This window comes from Aspergillus uvarum, assembly GCF_003184745.1.
Source record: "Aspergillus uvarum CBS 121591 unplaced genomic scaffold BO82scaffold_6, whole genome shotgun sequence".
Taxonomy (NCBI): domain Eukaryota; kingdom Fungi; phylum Ascomycota; class Eurotiomycetes; order Eurotiales; family Aspergillaceae; genus Aspergillus; species Aspergillus uvarum.
In genome coordinates this window covers 211,307-228,002 of record NW_020291303.1, presented here as the reverse complement: position 1 = coordinate 228,002, position 16,696 = coordinate 211,307, and the positions used below count along the sequence as shown (strand labels likewise).

General features: G+C 52.2%; 5 protein-coding genes across 5 annotated transcripts; 3 read left to right on the top strand and 2 right to left on the bottom strand.

Moving 5' to 3' along the window:
- Positions 1-432: 432 nt before the first annotated feature.
- On the bottom strand, positions 433-2,386 carry BO82DRAFT_163494 (GMC family oxidoreductase). Its single transcript, XM_025630280.1, has 3 exons — positions 2,252-2,386; positions 1,489-2,202; positions 433-1,432 (listed from the first exon to the last, which is right to left on the bottom strand). Exons 1-3 carry the CDS (start codon positions 2,283-2,285, stop codon positions 471-473), a joined length of 1,710 nt encoding a protein of 569 aa, XP_025495763.1. The 5' UTR covers positions 2,286-2,386; the 3' UTR covers positions 433-470.
- Positions 2,387-5,093: 2,707 nt separating this feature from the next.
- BO82DRAFT_163466 (uncharacterized protein) lies at positions 5,094-6,419 on the top strand. The gene has a single exon (XM_025630279.1). The coding sequence runs from the start codon at positions 5,309-5,311 to the stop codon at positions 6,293-6,295; it is 987 nt and encodes a 328-aa protein (XP_025495762.1). The 5' UTR covers positions 5,094-5,308; the 3' UTR covers positions 6,296-6,419.
- Positions 6,420-9,653: 3,234 nt separating this feature from the next.
- Positions 9,654-13,904, top strand: fphA (putative sensor histidine kinase/response regulator). Its single transcript, XM_025630278.1, has 2 exons — positions 9,654-13,333; positions 13,395-13,904. Exons 1-2 carry the CDS (start codon positions 9,773-9,775, stop codon positions 13,689-13,691), a joined length of 3,858 nt encoding a protein of 1,285 aa, XP_025495761.1. The 5' UTR covers positions 9,654-9,772; the 3' UTR covers positions 13,692-13,904.
- An 810-nt stretch (positions 13,905-14,714) lies between these two features.
- Positions 14,715-15,398, top strand: BO82DRAFT_163425 (uncharacterized protein). The gene has a single exon (XM_025630277.1). It carries the CDS (start codon positions 14,788-14,790, stop codon positions 15,250-15,252), a length of 465 nt encoding a protein of 154 aa, XP_025495760.1. The 5' UTR covers positions 14,715-14,787; the 3' UTR covers positions 15,253-15,398.
- On the bottom strand, positions 15,380-16,659 carry BO82DRAFT_350892 (uncharacterized protein). Its single transcript, XM_025634270.1, has one exon. The coding sequence runs from the start codon at positions 16,653-16,655 to the stop codon at positions 15,546-15,548; it is 1,110 nt and encodes a 369-aa protein (XP_025495759.1). The 5' UTR covers positions 16,656-16,659; the 3' UTR covers positions 15,380-15,545.
- Positions 16,660-16,696: the final 37 nt, after the last annotated feature.

Below are 16,696 nucleotides of genomic sequence, written 5' to 3'. Positions count from 1 at the left end.
CTTCTGGCAAACCAGATACAGCTGTTCGGAACTTTTTCTATCTCTGGTTGATGTGGGTTATTACATGCAGCCCTATGTTGGAACTATTAGCAACCAGCTTGGAAACAATTATATATCATCCAAAGATAAATTGAATGATATATGATCCTTGTAATACGGGTTGCTAGTTTGATTATAATGTGCGACGTGTTCTTGACTAAATTCAAGCTGGTTGACTCCCAGTACTATAGCTTATTACACCGTCGACCCTCTTTCCACTGTGATCATTTATATCCAGAGTCAGGTCCGGGCTTAGAATTCCAGATAGATTCCGAGGATTGGATCGTACCACTGTCTTTCTTAAAAAGGCTCTTGTTGGAATTCGTCGATCGAATGTTGTCATGTATTGTGTTTGATGGTCAATAGTATGGGATTGTACATTAATTGCAAAATACTGCTAGCTGAGCACTATAACGCTACTATACCTAAGGCTACAGCCGTGCCACCTCCCGGTCGAAGTCATACTCCTCTACCAAGACTTCTCCGCACGTGGCGCCCGTCACGTACGCGGTCGCCTGCGTGTGGTTGTTCGTCAACACCGGCACCACGCTCATGTCCGCGATGCGCAGGTTCTCCACCCCCATCATCCGGAAGTGGCTGTCCACCACGGCATCACTCTCCCCCGGGCGGCCCATCTTGGCCGTCCCCGTCATGTGCCAGCTCGACCCCAGCGTGTTCTTCCAGTGCTCCAGGATATCCGCGTCCGAGTCCGACGCCGGCGCGATCACCGTCTCGACCACGTCCTTCTGAAAGGATGGGTGGCGGGTCACCTCCAGCGCATGGCGGAAGATCTCGATGCAGGCGCGGCGGTCGAAGTCATGAGAGAGGAATTTCGGATCGAACAACAACGGAGCGTTGGGGTCCGAGGACTGCAGTCGCACTTCGCCGCTGGATTGCTCGTTCATCAGGAACACCAACATGCAGATGTAGCTGTAATCCGGCGGCCATTCCGGCGCCACGAGATGCAGAGGGAAATGCGTGAGGAACTCGTAGTGCGGGACCGTCGGGCGTTGCAGGAAGTCTTGCACGTCGGTGGGAAGAGCCTGGAACTCTGCCGTTCGCACCAGCCGGTCGGATTTGAGCCAGCCGGCGGCGATCTGGCACGAATGCCGCGCCCACGGTCCCGTGCCGTCCTTGTTCCATTGCGCCATGGCGGTTTTCATGGCGGCTTGATCGCCGAAGAACGCATTGCGGTCATTGGTCGCGGGGTCGCGTTTGAAGCACAGCGGGGCAAAGAAATGATCCCGCAGGCCCTTGCCCAGGGCAGGGATATCCTTACGGACGGGTATCTGGAATTGTTCAAGTTGGTCGGCAGGCCCGAGACCCGAATGCATGAGGATGCGCGGCGTGTCCAATGAGCCTGCGGTGAGAATCACTTCGCGGGAGGCCAGATCTGCAAAGGCGCGTTAGCTGGGCACTGGTGGACTTCCTGCAATAACCTAAGCATACACTGTCTTCCGTTTGACTCTACACCTACAGCCTTGGTCCCCTCCAAGATGACCCGCTGCACGGGCGCTTCGGTGATGATCGTCAAGTTGTCCGGTACCCCCTCGAGAAGATCTGTCGCGGTCACTCTTCGACCCTTGTAGGACGAGTTGATGATGAGGCCCATGCCGATCGGGTCGCCCGAGTTGTGATCCGGGTTTCGAGCCAGGCCCGCCTGCTCGAACACGTCCAGCATGAGCGGGAGATCCTGCTCCCATTCACGAGCAAAGCCTACGCGCAAAGCACCAGCAGATCCGTGATTCAAGGCTTGGGGAGACGCATATTTGGCATTTTTCGGGTCAACAATAGCGCCGTCAAAGGTCTCAAGGCCGTGAAATCTCCTCCTCATCCGCTCCCAGCCATAGGTCTCGTCACCGACGAGCGCGGCCCACTGATCGTAATCATCACGGGCGCCCACTGTATAGACGCCAAAGTTGATTGCACTGCTGCCCCCGAGCACCTTGCCGCGTGAGTAATCAATCTGTCGTTCGTTGCAATATTCCTGGGGCGTGGTCTTGTACCCCCAGTTCATATCTCCTTGGAGGAACGTCGACCATCGCTGACCATCCACGCGAAGAGAAAGATCCTCATTCCGAGGGCCGGCCTCCAGCAGTAGGACTCGTGGGTGTTTAGCGGAGCGAGCGAGCGTCGAAGCAAGGGCACAGCCCGCCGGACCCCCTGCTTCCAGTCAGTCGGTCGAGCAAATGACGATCCCCATGGCACTCACCACCGACTACGACGAACTCCCACGTGTGGTTCATCGGCAATATCTGATACGAAATCAAAAGCTGATCGTTGTAAGTCTCCAAGCAGGTCAGTACAGAACAAGCAAATTTCAGCTGGCGCAGCTTAATCTCAATGAACAATGGCAACCCCGCACTGCTGGGTGTCCTGGTTTATAAACAGCTGGCGCAAGACACTGCTTCACTAGCGAGTCAGGGCGCTAGATACGATCGACAAGAGAAGACAAAGCCTGACCCGCTTGTCCTACTGCATCGGCACTGATTATGCTATCAGCTTTACGACGATTCTCCTTTTTGGGAAATTGCGGCGGTGAGAGGTGCTGTTTCGACGGCGTTTATCGTGTGCAACAAAAGGCTGTCGGGGTGATCGTCATATTCAATCACCCATGACCCACTTGGTGATCGAGAGCATGAGCCTTGAGATGAGCCGGACCAGGAAAGATCATCACTCATGAGAGACAACGATGGGGAACATGGAACCGCGCCAAGGTATGAGAGCTCCATTGTTAAGAAATCATTCATGACGATCCGCGGCATCACGACTAGTTTCCCCGCACCGCTTGGCAAAGTGATGCATATTATTCATCTTCCCTTCCCGACACCTGACTTGAGGATTCCGATTTATTCGAGATTAGCTTTGCCTGTGCGCGTCAGGACCCGGGAAGTGCATCGTGGGGAAATGGCCCAATAAATGGGGCATTCTGCGAATGAGGGGCATTTCAAGCACCGCATTGAACGACATGCGCTGGCAAATGCATCTTCTCCTAAACCTTGAACTCTAGCAAGTCAAGAGGTCGAGAAAGAAACCTGTACAAGGCGCATTGGCTAGGAAACAGATCTATGTTATGGTGTGATACCATCTAAGCTGGCTCCAATGACCTCGTGGAGTCAAGCCAGACTCAAATGGTTTCAAATGAATGATACGTATGTCGCGGCTGCTGAATAACCAATCGAGTCACGGTCGCTGACATGATGCATGAGGACAGGGCAACCATGGATCCACCTTATCGCAGGCGAGCATAGCACAGGAAAGATGGTCGAACTGTCTCCATGACGAAAACGTTTGAAATTATGCTCAGTTCTCCGGTAACTCTGGTCGTGAATGGTATATCAACAAGCCCCAGGGTTTCTGATCACTCGGGCTCTCGTCGCAACGCAACAAACTTCTCAAAGGTAATAAGATTCAATTTCCGACTTAATCATGAGGGATTGGTATCTCAAGGGAGATCATTGCCCCTGCGAAATACTAATATTAACACCATGTCTGTGACAAGGACCATGTTTTTGAGTCGAGATCAGCATTGGCCAATTACAGACTGCAAGGGCCCCTTTTGTAGAATTGGTGTGAGAGAGGCTGGTATGATTGGTGTCGTGCTGTACACACAACTGCAAGGCATATTCATGTCATGGTATCTGCAGAGCGTGGCCTTCGCGTGGCAAGTTGTGGATCAGCGTCAAGACCCTTACGGTGTTCGTCTAGGGGGATGGTTCTAGGCCTGGGGTGCATCGATTAAGAGTCGATGCCAGGCGGGGCCCCACAAACTAATGAACAACGACAACAACAATATCACTGATCGGGCACCTTTGACCTCTTCGAATTTTTGGGGTAAGTAGGCTGGCTCACTCATTCCGCAATGCCGGACATCTTCATTAGACTTTTGCGATACTCGTAAAGTTATCCCTTGACATATGGTGGCCCACACTATCGATCCAGCCCTGACATTGGGTGAATCCGACCGACACTATGGAATGGAATCAAGGTTGAAACACGGAGAAATGGAACTTGGCGTTATGTGGCCAAGGAGAGTCAGGGGAGTCAGGGGAGTCAGGTCTCGGACGAGAAGCGAAGGCGAAAACAACATAGGTAGGCGTAGACATTTCCGAATTGATCCCGAAACCGAAGATGAAGAAGAAGAAGGGAGAAGGGAATGGATGGAGAGGCTGCCAGCCATGTGACTGGCCCGGCCTGAGTAACGAGTCACGCCAGTGGCTGGCCTGGTCCTTAAGGCCCGTAGCCATTTCAGGAGAAATCAGCATCATCGCCCACCATAGGCTCAATCAATTAATCCTTCCTTCCCAACCCCGGACTTTCCCCCCTCCCCTCTCTTCGCTCTGCCTTGATATTCTCCCTGCTGTCTGCTCTGCTCCTTTCCCCAATCCTCTTCTCGATTTCCGGTGAACCTTCAAGTCCTACTTCTCCCCGGTCTGCCCTCCGCCGCTCTTCGCACATCGTTTTCTTATCTATCGCGGCCATCAGTTGACGGCGTACAGTATAATAGCCGGTGGCGACTGGTCTTTATCTTTCCCGTCTGGAGTGCGAAGGGGGATCGCTTTCGATCTTCTCTCTCCAGTTCCTGTTCCAGACTTCCTGTCTCCTTTCCCCGGTCGGAACTCCTTTTCCTCACATCTCTTGCTCCTCCTGCTCCTGATCCTCCCTTGGGGGATTGAGTTCAAGTAAACCTTCCAGCGGCGCCGTCTTGCAGCCTGTCTCCAATCCTCACTTGCGTCGCGTTCATCCGAGGCCGCCCGTTTCCCCCCTTCATTCTGCAGGAACGCCAGCATTTGCCGCCACTGCGTTTCCCCTGCCACTAGCGCACCGTTCAGACACATAAATAGAAATCTTCAGCTGCTGGGAAGGGGAAACTTGACTGCTATTCGGACTTTTAGGACGCTCAGACAGCACTGATTGAGGTTCCAGCAAGAGTTTGTTTCCTCAACCTACCCGACCAACCCGGGTGGTCGAGCGTACTGCGCCCGATCAGCTGGTCAGTCGTCAGGTCTGGAACAAATCAAAGCATGCGAATGAGACTGCGCGCTTCGATTCTCAAGGCTTCCCAGTCAACTTTTGCGCTACATTGTCCCTGACCATGGCTCTCTTGAGTTGTCGAGCGGGCCAACGTTAGTTTCGCATATTATACTGGTGTGCCTGACCCTGTGCCCCGGTACCTCACGGTATTTTCACAATTAGTCGCGAGTGTCTCTTCCTCTTGTCGAACGGTGACCGGCAGCCGTCCTGATATCAGCGTCTTTCCTTTGTCGTCATGTGGGACTCTCTCTCCAACCCACCGGAGGGCCTCATCGGAGGTTACCAAGGGTCCAGCCTCGTGATCAAGATCTTGATGGCTGTCTTCAGTGCTATTGCCCTCTACAATGCAGTCGAACTCGTTATTCTCATTTTTCTCACTTTCACTCGCTACAGCGGACTCTACTTTTGGAGCATGCTTCTGTCCGATGTCCTCGGGGTCATTCCCCACGCGATTGGATATTTGCTGGAATTCTTTGCCGTTGGCCCATTGTGGTTTGCGGTCACTTTTTCGACAATCGGTTTCTACTTCATGGTGCCGGGCCAATCCATTGTGTTATATTCTCGTCTCCATCTGGTGGTCCAAAGCCAAACGACCCTTCGACGTGTTCTCGCCATGATTATCATTGATGCGATCATCCTCCTTATTCCTACGACTGTCCTTACCTATAGCACTATCTACATCGGCTCCGAACCGATCATTCGAGGGTACAATGTGATGGAGCGAATGCAGCTGGCCTGGTTTTGCGCTCAGGAGATTCTCATCTCCGGGATCTACATTGTTGAAACGATCAATTTACTCCGGTTGCGGCCGGAAAAGGATCCGCAACGACACAAGAGCATGTACGAGTTGATTGCAATCAATATGGTCATTGTCTTGTTGGATGTGTCGCTCCTCGTGCTGGAGTATGTGGGACTGTACACCCTCCAGACCACGCTCAAGGCCGCTGTCTACAGCGTCAAATTGAAGCTGGAATTCGGAGTGTTGCGAAAACTCGTCTCGCTCGTCAACACCCGCCCGTCCGAATCCAGCTCGACCGACCAGGATGACTTCCCGAATTTCGTGGACCCAGAGCAGATCACGGGCGATGTCACGCGAGCAGCTCCTCCCAGCGCGCACACGCAGTCGCGATACCCCTGGACAGCCCTTTCCATGGACAGCCTGGCTTTATCCGAACGTAGAAGGCCCCTGTCGCAGTCGTCGGAGGCTCCCCGGCCTCCTTGATGTATGCTTCAGGCCACTGTTGAAGTTGATCGCCCAAGCGTGAAACAAAAGTACGTTTTGAGGGCCATCACCTGCATCCCTCTGTGACCTGTCATATCCGTTCCCCGGGTTGCGACGTGGCTATTGAGATCTAGTTCCTTCGAACCCCTAACAGATCAGGTGTTCGGGGATTGACCATGCCAACTGCAGCCGACGAGGAGCTGAATGCCTTCCAAAGGCGACCTGCCAAGCGTGCCCACTGGGTCGCCTAGTTTGCCCGCTTGATTCGGTCCGAACCCCATGCCTGCCCGGGATGGGGCCTGCCACACGTCCAGGATTTGCGGCAGTCCTTGGCCCAAGCGCCAACAGGACTGCGCGATTCTTCTTTGGGCATGGCTACTGCATACGCCTTTTCCCAGATTGAGCGAAGGGAAGGGTCAATCGGTCGAGAAGCCGATTTGTGTATACCTTGTATAGACTTCGCACCAGTCATATTGTACATATCATTTCTGTAAACCTAGTGGTGTGCACTGCATATACCTAATCTAGATTCATTTTAATCGCAGCTTAGTGTTTATCTAGAGGATCTGACATCTGTCATAACTAATATTTAATAAGTCGATCTTCGTTAGATATTCTATAGAGAAAGAACAAGAAAAAAAAGGCTGCCGTAAATAGATGAATCGAATGAATTGGAGAGAGCCAAGGGACCGGACGCTGGGTGGATTTAGGCAGAGAATAACCTGCTCTGCAGTAATAATACGAGGCACTAAGAAGAATGATGCAAAGGCCCGGCGGCGATGGAAAGTGCATCGGGCCCGAGCCCGAGCCGTCGGGAAGGGTGGACAGATCGAAATCAAAATCCTTAGCGTCGGGATTTTAAGGGAATCGGATCCGCTCATTACTTTATGAGTAATACTACAGGTCATATAGATAGTCTCGGCTTCAGGCAGGTTCGAGTTCAGTGGTTGCAGCTTCACTAGTGGGAATTAGACCAGGAAGAAAAGCCACGATACCACCAAATTCTGAGAGAAGGAAAAGGGAGAACAGACTCTCAAGTTCTCCAACCAAGCTTTGCCCAGCATTGTGTCTAGGGCATTGTGTCTAGGCTTTCAGGGCAGGTGTCTCAAGCAGGTTTTTGTTGCAACAGTTGGCATTTAAGCACCTCCTCCCCCCTCCCCCTTCCCCCACCCTCCCTTCCCGTTTGCTGCCCACTGCGGGTGGTCCACCAAGGCCACTGGGCAGTTCGTTTGACTACGATTCGAAAGTCAGGGGGGAGCGGAAAACTTCACCGCGGACTAGACTAAGACTATTGACCAAAAGAAAGCTGGTTGCAGCCGCGCAACGCTAGTTTTCCGGTAGTTCCTAGGGGGGGTTTTTTTTTCTTGTAGTTCCACCTGAAGTAAGACAGATCGTTCGATCGCGTCCCCACCAGCTGCAGTATAACCGAGCTGACGGTAATATGATCTCCCCTGCCCATCCCCCCCTCGGGCCACAAGGCAAGGCAACGGAATCCACCCATCTTATCGAGATTCGAGAAGGGCATGGCAGAATTTTCTGGCAGATTCGTACAAATACGTATGTACTCTATGACTGTGTAGGCTCCTCATAGAAGAAAGGGGGGGCCCAAGAATCATGTCGTGCAAGTTTGTTGATGATGATGGCGATCCACACTGGCCTGCCATTCCAGGCTTGTGACAGGAACACTGGGCACCTACTAGCCTCCCTGCTGGGTTGGATGTGTATAAAAAGAGGACTGGTATTAAATAGACGTTCATACTTGAAGGGTTTCGTAATGATCGAGCTCATGCCGCTGGGGAATATCTAAATAACTACTTGTCGTTGTTGTTGTTGTTGTTGCTCCTGCTGTTGCTGCTTCCCTATTGACTCGGTTACCAAAACTACGGTTCTCATTCCACTCACTCAGCGGCTCGGGGGAAGAGATAACTTCAGGCCTAGTTCGCCGTAGGCCCTGGTCGGTTATTTCAGAAAGAAAAGAAATTCCCCATCGTGGGGTCAACACCGGAAAACTTTCCCAGGGAGAAGTGTTAGCGAGTGTTGAGTGATCCCTTTCTTCTCGTCCTTCCTTTCCATTTGCTTTCCCGTACCATAGAAAGAAAGGGCAAGCAGACAGCTGAGGTAAGCTGGGTACACTGCATCCATTCGGCTTTACCACATCCAGCCGTCACGGGATGTCAAAAAGTGGTGTCTGATTTGTCGGAACCCCATCCGATCAAATTGGAGGTGATCTTTTCCTCTCCCAGGATCTCCCAGGATCTCCCAGGCTCTCCCAGCGACAGCGAGGGTAGAACCAGTCTTCCTGTCCTTCTCATTGGTGCTGCCAACTTTTTGTGCAGTAACGGCTGGAGACTAAACCGAATCGAGCTTCTCACCCACCCGGCCGGGCCGCGTTGATTCGCTTTCCCCATCAATTTCAGCGCAGAGTTACTCAAAGTCACCCACGGGGACTGGCAAGACTCGACTCGGTAAACTGGCAAGTTTGACAGGATTCGGGGGAGACTTAACATGTGTAGAAGAGAGAAGAACTTGTGCGCTCCAGAGGCTTCTTAGATAATAGTGAGTGTGCTTCCCTCCCCAATACTGTACTGTCTCTGCCCACTATTATTCTTCCTGATCTCTTGGGCCTCCAACTGCCAAACTACCAACAACCACCTTTCCCTCTCCTCTCTCTCTCTCTCTCCCTCTCATACAGAACCAACCTCCCTCGAAGACACTGGAAGGGCAACACAACAATAACAACGTCAACATCATTCCTCGACGCCATTACCGATAATAACCACAAGCCATTTCTGCACAGTACCCGTCCTCCACAATAAGAGTTCCTTCCCCTCTCGCCTGCATCAGTGATCAAGCCATCGTACGCCCCTCCCTCCTTCCTCCACTCGCCTCTTCGCCCCCTTCCCCGTCATCGCGTGCTGGGCTTTAGACTAGCTGTCGTCTACGGTGGGTTTTTTCCTCATTCCGTCTTCATGTTATTGTTATTATTATCCGTGCCAATCGGTTACTGCTCGCTTTTCCCGGGGTTGCCACTGACTGATTGGAGTCGCTAATTAATTCGTCTAGTACAATATCAGCCCCACGCGAAGGAACGGGATACCCTCCCCCCCCGTTCTCATCCCCCCCCTCCCCCCCTCCCCCCTCTCCCTTCCCCCTCCTTTCTTGTGTGTCAGACAGTCAGCACTTGCTCTATCGCTTACCAGGGCTTTGTGGCGTTTGAGGCTTGCTCATCTCGGGGTTAGACTTGCAACTATCTTGTGCAGGACACCACTGTCAGGGTCCGGCCTGTGTGCATCATCGATCCATCGTCATACATTGCTCGCTTGAGGCTTGAGAAAATTCGCCTATTGTGGACACCCGAACACAACACTCACTGGTGTAAGCCAGTGGTTATCAGTCACCAATGCGCTGAAAAAAAGTCCGTGGCAAGCTTCTACATCGACCCACGGCCACGGTCATCCTCTCTACAGAAGGACGACGATGGTCGCAAGCATGGATCCCTCCTCCGTCGCCAGTCAGCATGTCGACGACGATCCGCGGACGGACTTGGCGGTTACCACCCACGAGGGCTCATCGGGTTCGAGCCCAGAGAATTCCGATCTGAGTCGTGATACGAGCGTCGGCGGATCAGATAGAGTCTACCCCATCCGATCGATCGTGTCCGTCAACCCATTCCCAATCAGTCCGTCTCAGGCCGTTGCAGCGACCAGCTCCACGCAGTCTCGAAGCGGAGCTCGATCCTACTCGATCATAGATTCCGACACCTGGGATCAAATTCGCTCACAACCCGTCCTTACCCCACCGAGCGATGCAGCTGCCAGTAGCAGCGAACCTCAATACACCCCCGCAACCTCCGAAGATGCCTCCCAACAACCATCTGAAGGCCACTCACGTAATTCAGACGCTGGGATACGGGTGCCTGTCGATTCAAACGGGGCACTGCTGCCGGTGGACAAGAACAAGACGCATGTCACCTCCCGATTCCAACATGTCATGATTCAAGGCGGACACGCCGTGATCACGGGCAACACCCCGGATACCTTCATGGCTTGCGAAGACGAACCAATCCACATTCCGGGGGCAGTACAAAGCTTTGGAGTCTTGCTTGCCATGCGAGAAGACGAAGATGGTATATTGTCGGTTCGGGTCGCAAGTGAAAATTCAGAGGCCATTTTGGACCACTCCCCCAGCAGTCTGTTCGCCCTGGAGAGCTTCTGCGATCTGTTGTCAGAGGATCAGGCGGACATCCTTCTCGACCATGTCGACTTCGTTCGCGATGAAGGTCATGACCCCAGTGCGGACGGACCAGAGGTCTTCATATTGACGGTGAACGATCGCACTGGACGCCCCCGGCGATTCTGGTGCGCCATCCATGTGATTCCAACTCAGCGAGAGATCATCATCTGCGAGTTTGAGTTGGAGGATGACCGGCTCAACCCTCTCAACATGGGCGGTCGCACCACCCCCCTGACCCAATCCGACACTCTTGGGTTTGATCCCACCCCCGAGCAACTGGCGAGCAGCACCGTTAATATCAGTCAACCACTACGAGTCCTTCGAAATGCCCGCAGGAGACGCGGTGAAGCTGCCGCCATGGAGGTCTTCAGCATTGTCAGTCAAATCCAGGATCAATTGGGGGATGCCAAAACTCTCGATACACTCCTCAACATTACAGTGGGTCTGGTGAAAGAATTGACTGGGTTCCATCGTGTGATGATTTATCAATTCGATAGCGAATATAACGGTACCGTCGTGGCGGAGTTGGTTGACCCGCGGACCACTAAAGATCTCTATAAAGGGCTGCATTTCCCCGCTGCGGATATTCCCAGACAAGCCCGAGATCTGTATCGCATAAATAAGGTTCGATTACTTTACGATCGGGACCAGCTTACTTCGCGGCTTGTCTGCCGCAGTTCACAGGATCTAGAAACGCCTCTGGATCTGACCCACGCCCATCTACGAGCAATGTCGCCCATTCACATCCGTTACCTCGCTAACATGGGCGTACGTTCGTCCATGTCCATCAGTATCAACAGCCCTAATGACCTATGGGGTTTGATCTCATGCCATACCCACGGCGACGCGGCCATGAGGGTGCCTTTTCCCATACGCAAAATGTGTCGACTGATCGGGGACACACTTTCGCGCAATATTGAGCGTCTTTCCTTCACCTCACGATTGCAAGCTCGCAAGCTGATCAACACCATTCCGACCGATGCAAATCCCTCGGGTTATATCATTGCCTCGTCCGATGATATGCTGAAATTATTCGATGCGGATTATGGGGCTATCTCGATCCGCGGCGAAACTAAAATCTTGGGCAAGTCAACTGAGTCTCATGAAATGTTGGCTTTACTAGAATTCCTGAAGATGCGTCGGCTTCATTCGGTGGTTGCATCGCATCATGTAACGAAAGATTTCCCCGATCTGCACTATCCCCCAGGCTTCAAGCATATCTCGGGCATACTTTATGTGCCGCTATCTTCCGATGGCAAGGATTTCATTGTCTTTTTCCGCAAGGGCCAGCTGACGGAGATCAAATGGGGCGGCAATCCTCATGAGAAGGAATTCAAAGATGGTCATTTGGAGCCCCGAAAGAGTTTCCAGGTCTGGAGCGAAACAGTGATCGACCAGTCTCGTGAATGGTCCGAGTCTGAAGTTGAAACTGCCGCTGTTCTTTGCCTTGTATATGGTAAATTTATTAAGGTCTGGCGACAGCAAGAAGCCGCCCTGGAGGGATCGCAGCTGACGAAGCTACTGCTGGCTAACTCCGCCCATGAGGTCCGGACCCCGTTGAATGCCATCATTAACTACCTCGAGATCGCCCTAGAGGGAGTTCTGGATACCGAGACTCGCGACAATCTCACCAAATCTTACTCTGCCTCCAAATCTCTCATTTACGTCATCAACGATCTCTTGGACCTCACGAATACCGAAAAGGGTCAGAATCTGATTAAAGACGAGGCCTTTGATCTACCTCAGATCTTCAAGGAGGCAACTGCCATGTTTGAAGGGGAAGCTAAACGCAAGGGCATCAAGTACACTGTGATCACTCATCCCGGAATTCCTCGCACTGTCCTAGGCGACGAACGCCGCGTGCGGCAGGCGATCAGCAACCTCATTTCTAATGCAGTTCAATACACAACCGATGGCGAGGTCACTGTGGAACTCTGGCGCGCTCCAGTCACCCCAGAGCCCGACGTCGTCACCATCCAGATGACAGTGCTTGATACGGGATGCGGAATGTCCGACACCATGCTCGAAACCCTGTTCCAGGAGCTTGAACAGGTTTCCTACAACGACGACGACACTTACTTCTTCGATCGCGATCCCAACGATCCAACCGAAGCGAACGCAGAAGAAGGAGAAAAGGGAGTCTTGGGCTTAGGATTGGCGTTGGTGTCGCGAATCGTCCGCAACACTCACGGTCAGCTCAGTGTCCGGTCAGAACAGGGCAAAGGCAGCCGGTTTCAGATCTCGCTCCAATTCATGACTGCAAGCGATGAGCAGCCGGAATTAGAGCCGGCTGACATTCCGGCACATACTGATAGCCCCACACCCTTCCAGGCGAAAGAAGACTTTGTGCTCGTGGATAACAGCTCAACCACTCCTCACGAGGCCCGACGACGTAGCGGCGACAGCTCGCGAGCTGGTAGTGCTGAAAAATTACCTAATCAAATTCCGATCGATAGCCTCAAAGATAAGCTTGCTGGCGTTTCTATCCGAGAGCTGTCCAAACTTGCCCAAACCGAGTCAGCAGATGATGCCGCAGACTCCTCACAGTTTGACACAAAGGTGCCCGCATCGCCCGTCACGCAACCATTTGGGAATCCAGCGATTCTCCAGAATCCCGAGCCAAAGACTCCTTCCGGTGTCTACAGTATCCTTGTGGCGGAAGACGATCCTATCAACAGCAAGATCATACAAAAAAGACTCGAAAAGGCCGGCCACGCTGTTCACTTGACTGTCAACGGCGAAGAATGCGCAGCGGCATTCCGTGCCGATTCTGCGCGCTATGACCTCGTGTTGATGGACATACAGGTAAGCGATGGCCATCACCCAATTAGATGATGTACCATACTAATCTGCTTTTACCAATTAGATGCCCATTGTCGACGGTATAAATTCGACTAAGATGATCCGCCAGCTTGAAAAGGAGTCGAACTGTTTGCTTTCCCCTATCGCACAAGCCAACAATCGAGTACCTATATTTGCAGTGTCCGCCTCCCTCCTCGAAAAAGACATGCCCTTGTATGTTGGTGCAGGCTTCGATGGATGGGTGATGAAGCCCATCAACTTCAACCGTCTCAATCTCCTTCTCAGTGGACTAGAAGACGAGAACGCCCGCAAAAGTGCCACCTATCGGCCTGGAGATTGGGAGAATGGGGGCTGGTTCTAGATTGTCCCAAGGCTTACGGCTCGCTTACCCTCCGACTTCCTTCCCCCTGTTTCTCGAACTCCTGCCGACTTTCATCTCCGATCATATCAACCCATATATTTCCGACAATCCTTCCATCTCTCTGCCCTTTTATCCTTCTATACAACGAAGAATGAAAATCTTATGACCGGTTACGATGCCTTTTGTTCCCAGAAGCATGTGATCTTCGTATCTTTTTGTTGGGACGTCGTTATCAAAGTCATAATGACGAAAAATTGGTTGCATTTACACTCTGGGTCTTTTTTTTTCTGTCTTGCCTTCTGGGACTGCTGTTACTCAAACCATATATCCTTTCCATATATACCCCACTAGTTTGGACTGGGCCTTATCATTTTTTCTGACCGTCAATGGCCGGGCTTGTTTTCTGGTTTTCTGGTTCTCGACTACATGTTTTTCGTTCGAGTAACTACTACAGCTTTTGCGCAATTTAAAATACACAACAACCATCTTTCTTATTGTTCTTGTGTGTGTGAGTGTGTATGTATACGTTTATTAGAATTTTCTCCTGGAGTCAAGGGTCGTTTTGAAGCATGCCGGTGCAATTATGGTGGGCGGGATCTGGGTTGGAGTTTTGGCGGGATGTCATTGCCATTGCTTTCTATGAGGCAGAATGTATTCACTTTGCACCACATTTAAGAGTAATCCCTTTCTCGGTATGATGAAGTTGTATATGGGATTTGAGGCTTGTTTATGGTTGATTAGTTTGAACCGACAGTGGTCGAATGGGGGGAACAGAAAACTTTTGCATTTAGTTTCGATCTAGATCATTCCGCATGATGTTCGTTCCGTTCTCACTCGGTTTCATGTAGTCGCTCTGGATCTGTATATTCATAGCGGTTCCCTTCCTCCTCTTCTCCCCCCTTCCCCCCTTTTCCAGATACACAAATCCTGTTCGTCTCGAACGTTCCAGAGGGCACAGGAGTGTTCGCTGCCCATACAAAGACACACAACCCCCTTCCCAACCCTTTTTCACTGCCCCCCCTCCCCAATTCCGTTTCTAATCCTGGGCTATCCGCCCATTGCTGATACAAACCAAAGACGGAGATACGAAGTATGGATGGGCGAGTGCCGAAGTATACAGTATGTACCTACTTCACGCAGCACAACCCAGACACGGTCTTTCTTCCGTTCCGGTTCCGTGAGGTCGCAGTGTGAGTCCAGGAAGGCCAAGTGCGTGAAGTATCATCTTATAGCGAGCGTCTTTCTTTCTTTCTTTTTGTTTCCCCCGGTTCTTCTTAGGCGTTCGGGCTCTAGGGTAGGCTTTTCCTTTGCCTCGGACGGGACCTGTCTCAGTGAATTTTCGGTTCGCCGACTCGCGAGGAGGGTCTCGGTCAAGGGGCGTTTTGCGATTCAAAGGCACCCCAACCCCCCCCCCCCCCCCGGGGGGAGGGGTTGTCGGGCTGATGGCTGGGACAGAGAAAATGAGGGATGGGGTGAGCGGTATAGTGAAGTTTCGAGAGGTTACGGATGCAGATGGCTTTGCAGAGCGAGCGAGATCGTTTATGATGCTGATGGCGTGTGATGGTGTGTAGTTTGGAAAGGTGGAATGGGCCAAGGTTGAGGGATGATGGTAGGGTAGATCTCTATTGCATATGGCTCATCTCAAGATCTGTAGACATTTTAAGCATATATGGAAATGGGGTGGATGTCATCTCGTCCTTGGCTATGTGATACATGACAAGAAGCCCCACCACCCACCAGGGTATATCTTCATCACTGGAATAAAACAAGCAGGTTGGTCTGCAAACTAGTTACAAATTCGGGTAGGGTGAGGAAATGGTTAAGGCACCAACAGTAACGAGCACCGACGGCTTCTTATACTGCGTTGCTCCATGTTCGTGGTGAGAGATGATGCTGAGCGCTGAGTGTGGGCTCGAGGGCCTCGAGGTCTTGTCGCCCGTGAACGAGAGGGTCGGTCGACAGCGTGCGGGATGTGGTTGCCATCGAATCGCCCGTCCTGGGTGACGAGGGTGCCTCTGGGGCCTTGTCCGGGCTGACTGTCACTTCTTGGTGGGTCTGGGTTGTCTCCTGCGAGCTTGGCTGTTGGCCGGACTGCGCGCCGGTGCTGCGCGCAGACCCTTGGTTAAATTGCAGGTTGTCGACCTCGGGGGAATTATCGTTGAAGCGAAGGGAGCTGTCCTCGGTGGCCTGGTGGTGGCAGACGCCTGGAGCGCTTTGAATCAGGCGAATTAGTTTCCCCAGACTGAAGAACTCTAGTTTCAGTTTGAGGACCGAGAAGAAAGCTGTCAGGGCAGAGATGATGTAGAGCTGGCCGCAGATGACGACGACTACGATGATGATGTCGGTAACAACCATCATGGTGGTCGCGATAATCAAATAGATGACCATTTTGCGTCCTTCCCGGCCCTTGATCACGATCAGAGGTTTGAGGTTGCGGGCAGTCGCCCAGACGAAGACGCCTCCCACGATTATCTCGCGTACGCAGGTGGCCGTCACGGAGAGCTTCTCGAAGACTCTGTACAGATCTCTGACATGTTCGCCGTCAGGAGAGGCGGAAATCGTGACGATGATGGCCTGTGGGAGTAGAAACACCACCGAGCTGATGACGATCATCCAAAATAGCCATCGAATCTTGCGGCCACTGGTGACGAGGTGAAGCCGCGAGTAGATGACCAGGGTATTGCCGACATTGAGGGTGGGATAGCAAATCACGATAACGAAGACCAGACCAAAGCGCGCTTGCGGTACTGCGAACCACAGAAGTGTGATGACAATGGTGAAGATGAGGGTGGCCAGAGTCGATAAGAGCAGGCTCCAGAAGTACAGCCCCCGGCGGCGCTTGAAGAAGTCAAATATCAGAAGCAGAAGCTCAAGCGAGCCAAATGCGGCAACCGCCACGAAACATGCAAGCAAGAAGGTCTTTGATAGAGACACGGTGCGTATCAGCTGAATCGTGCCTGCCATGTTTGTTTCAGTCAATATCTGATCTGGTATAATGTGCGAAC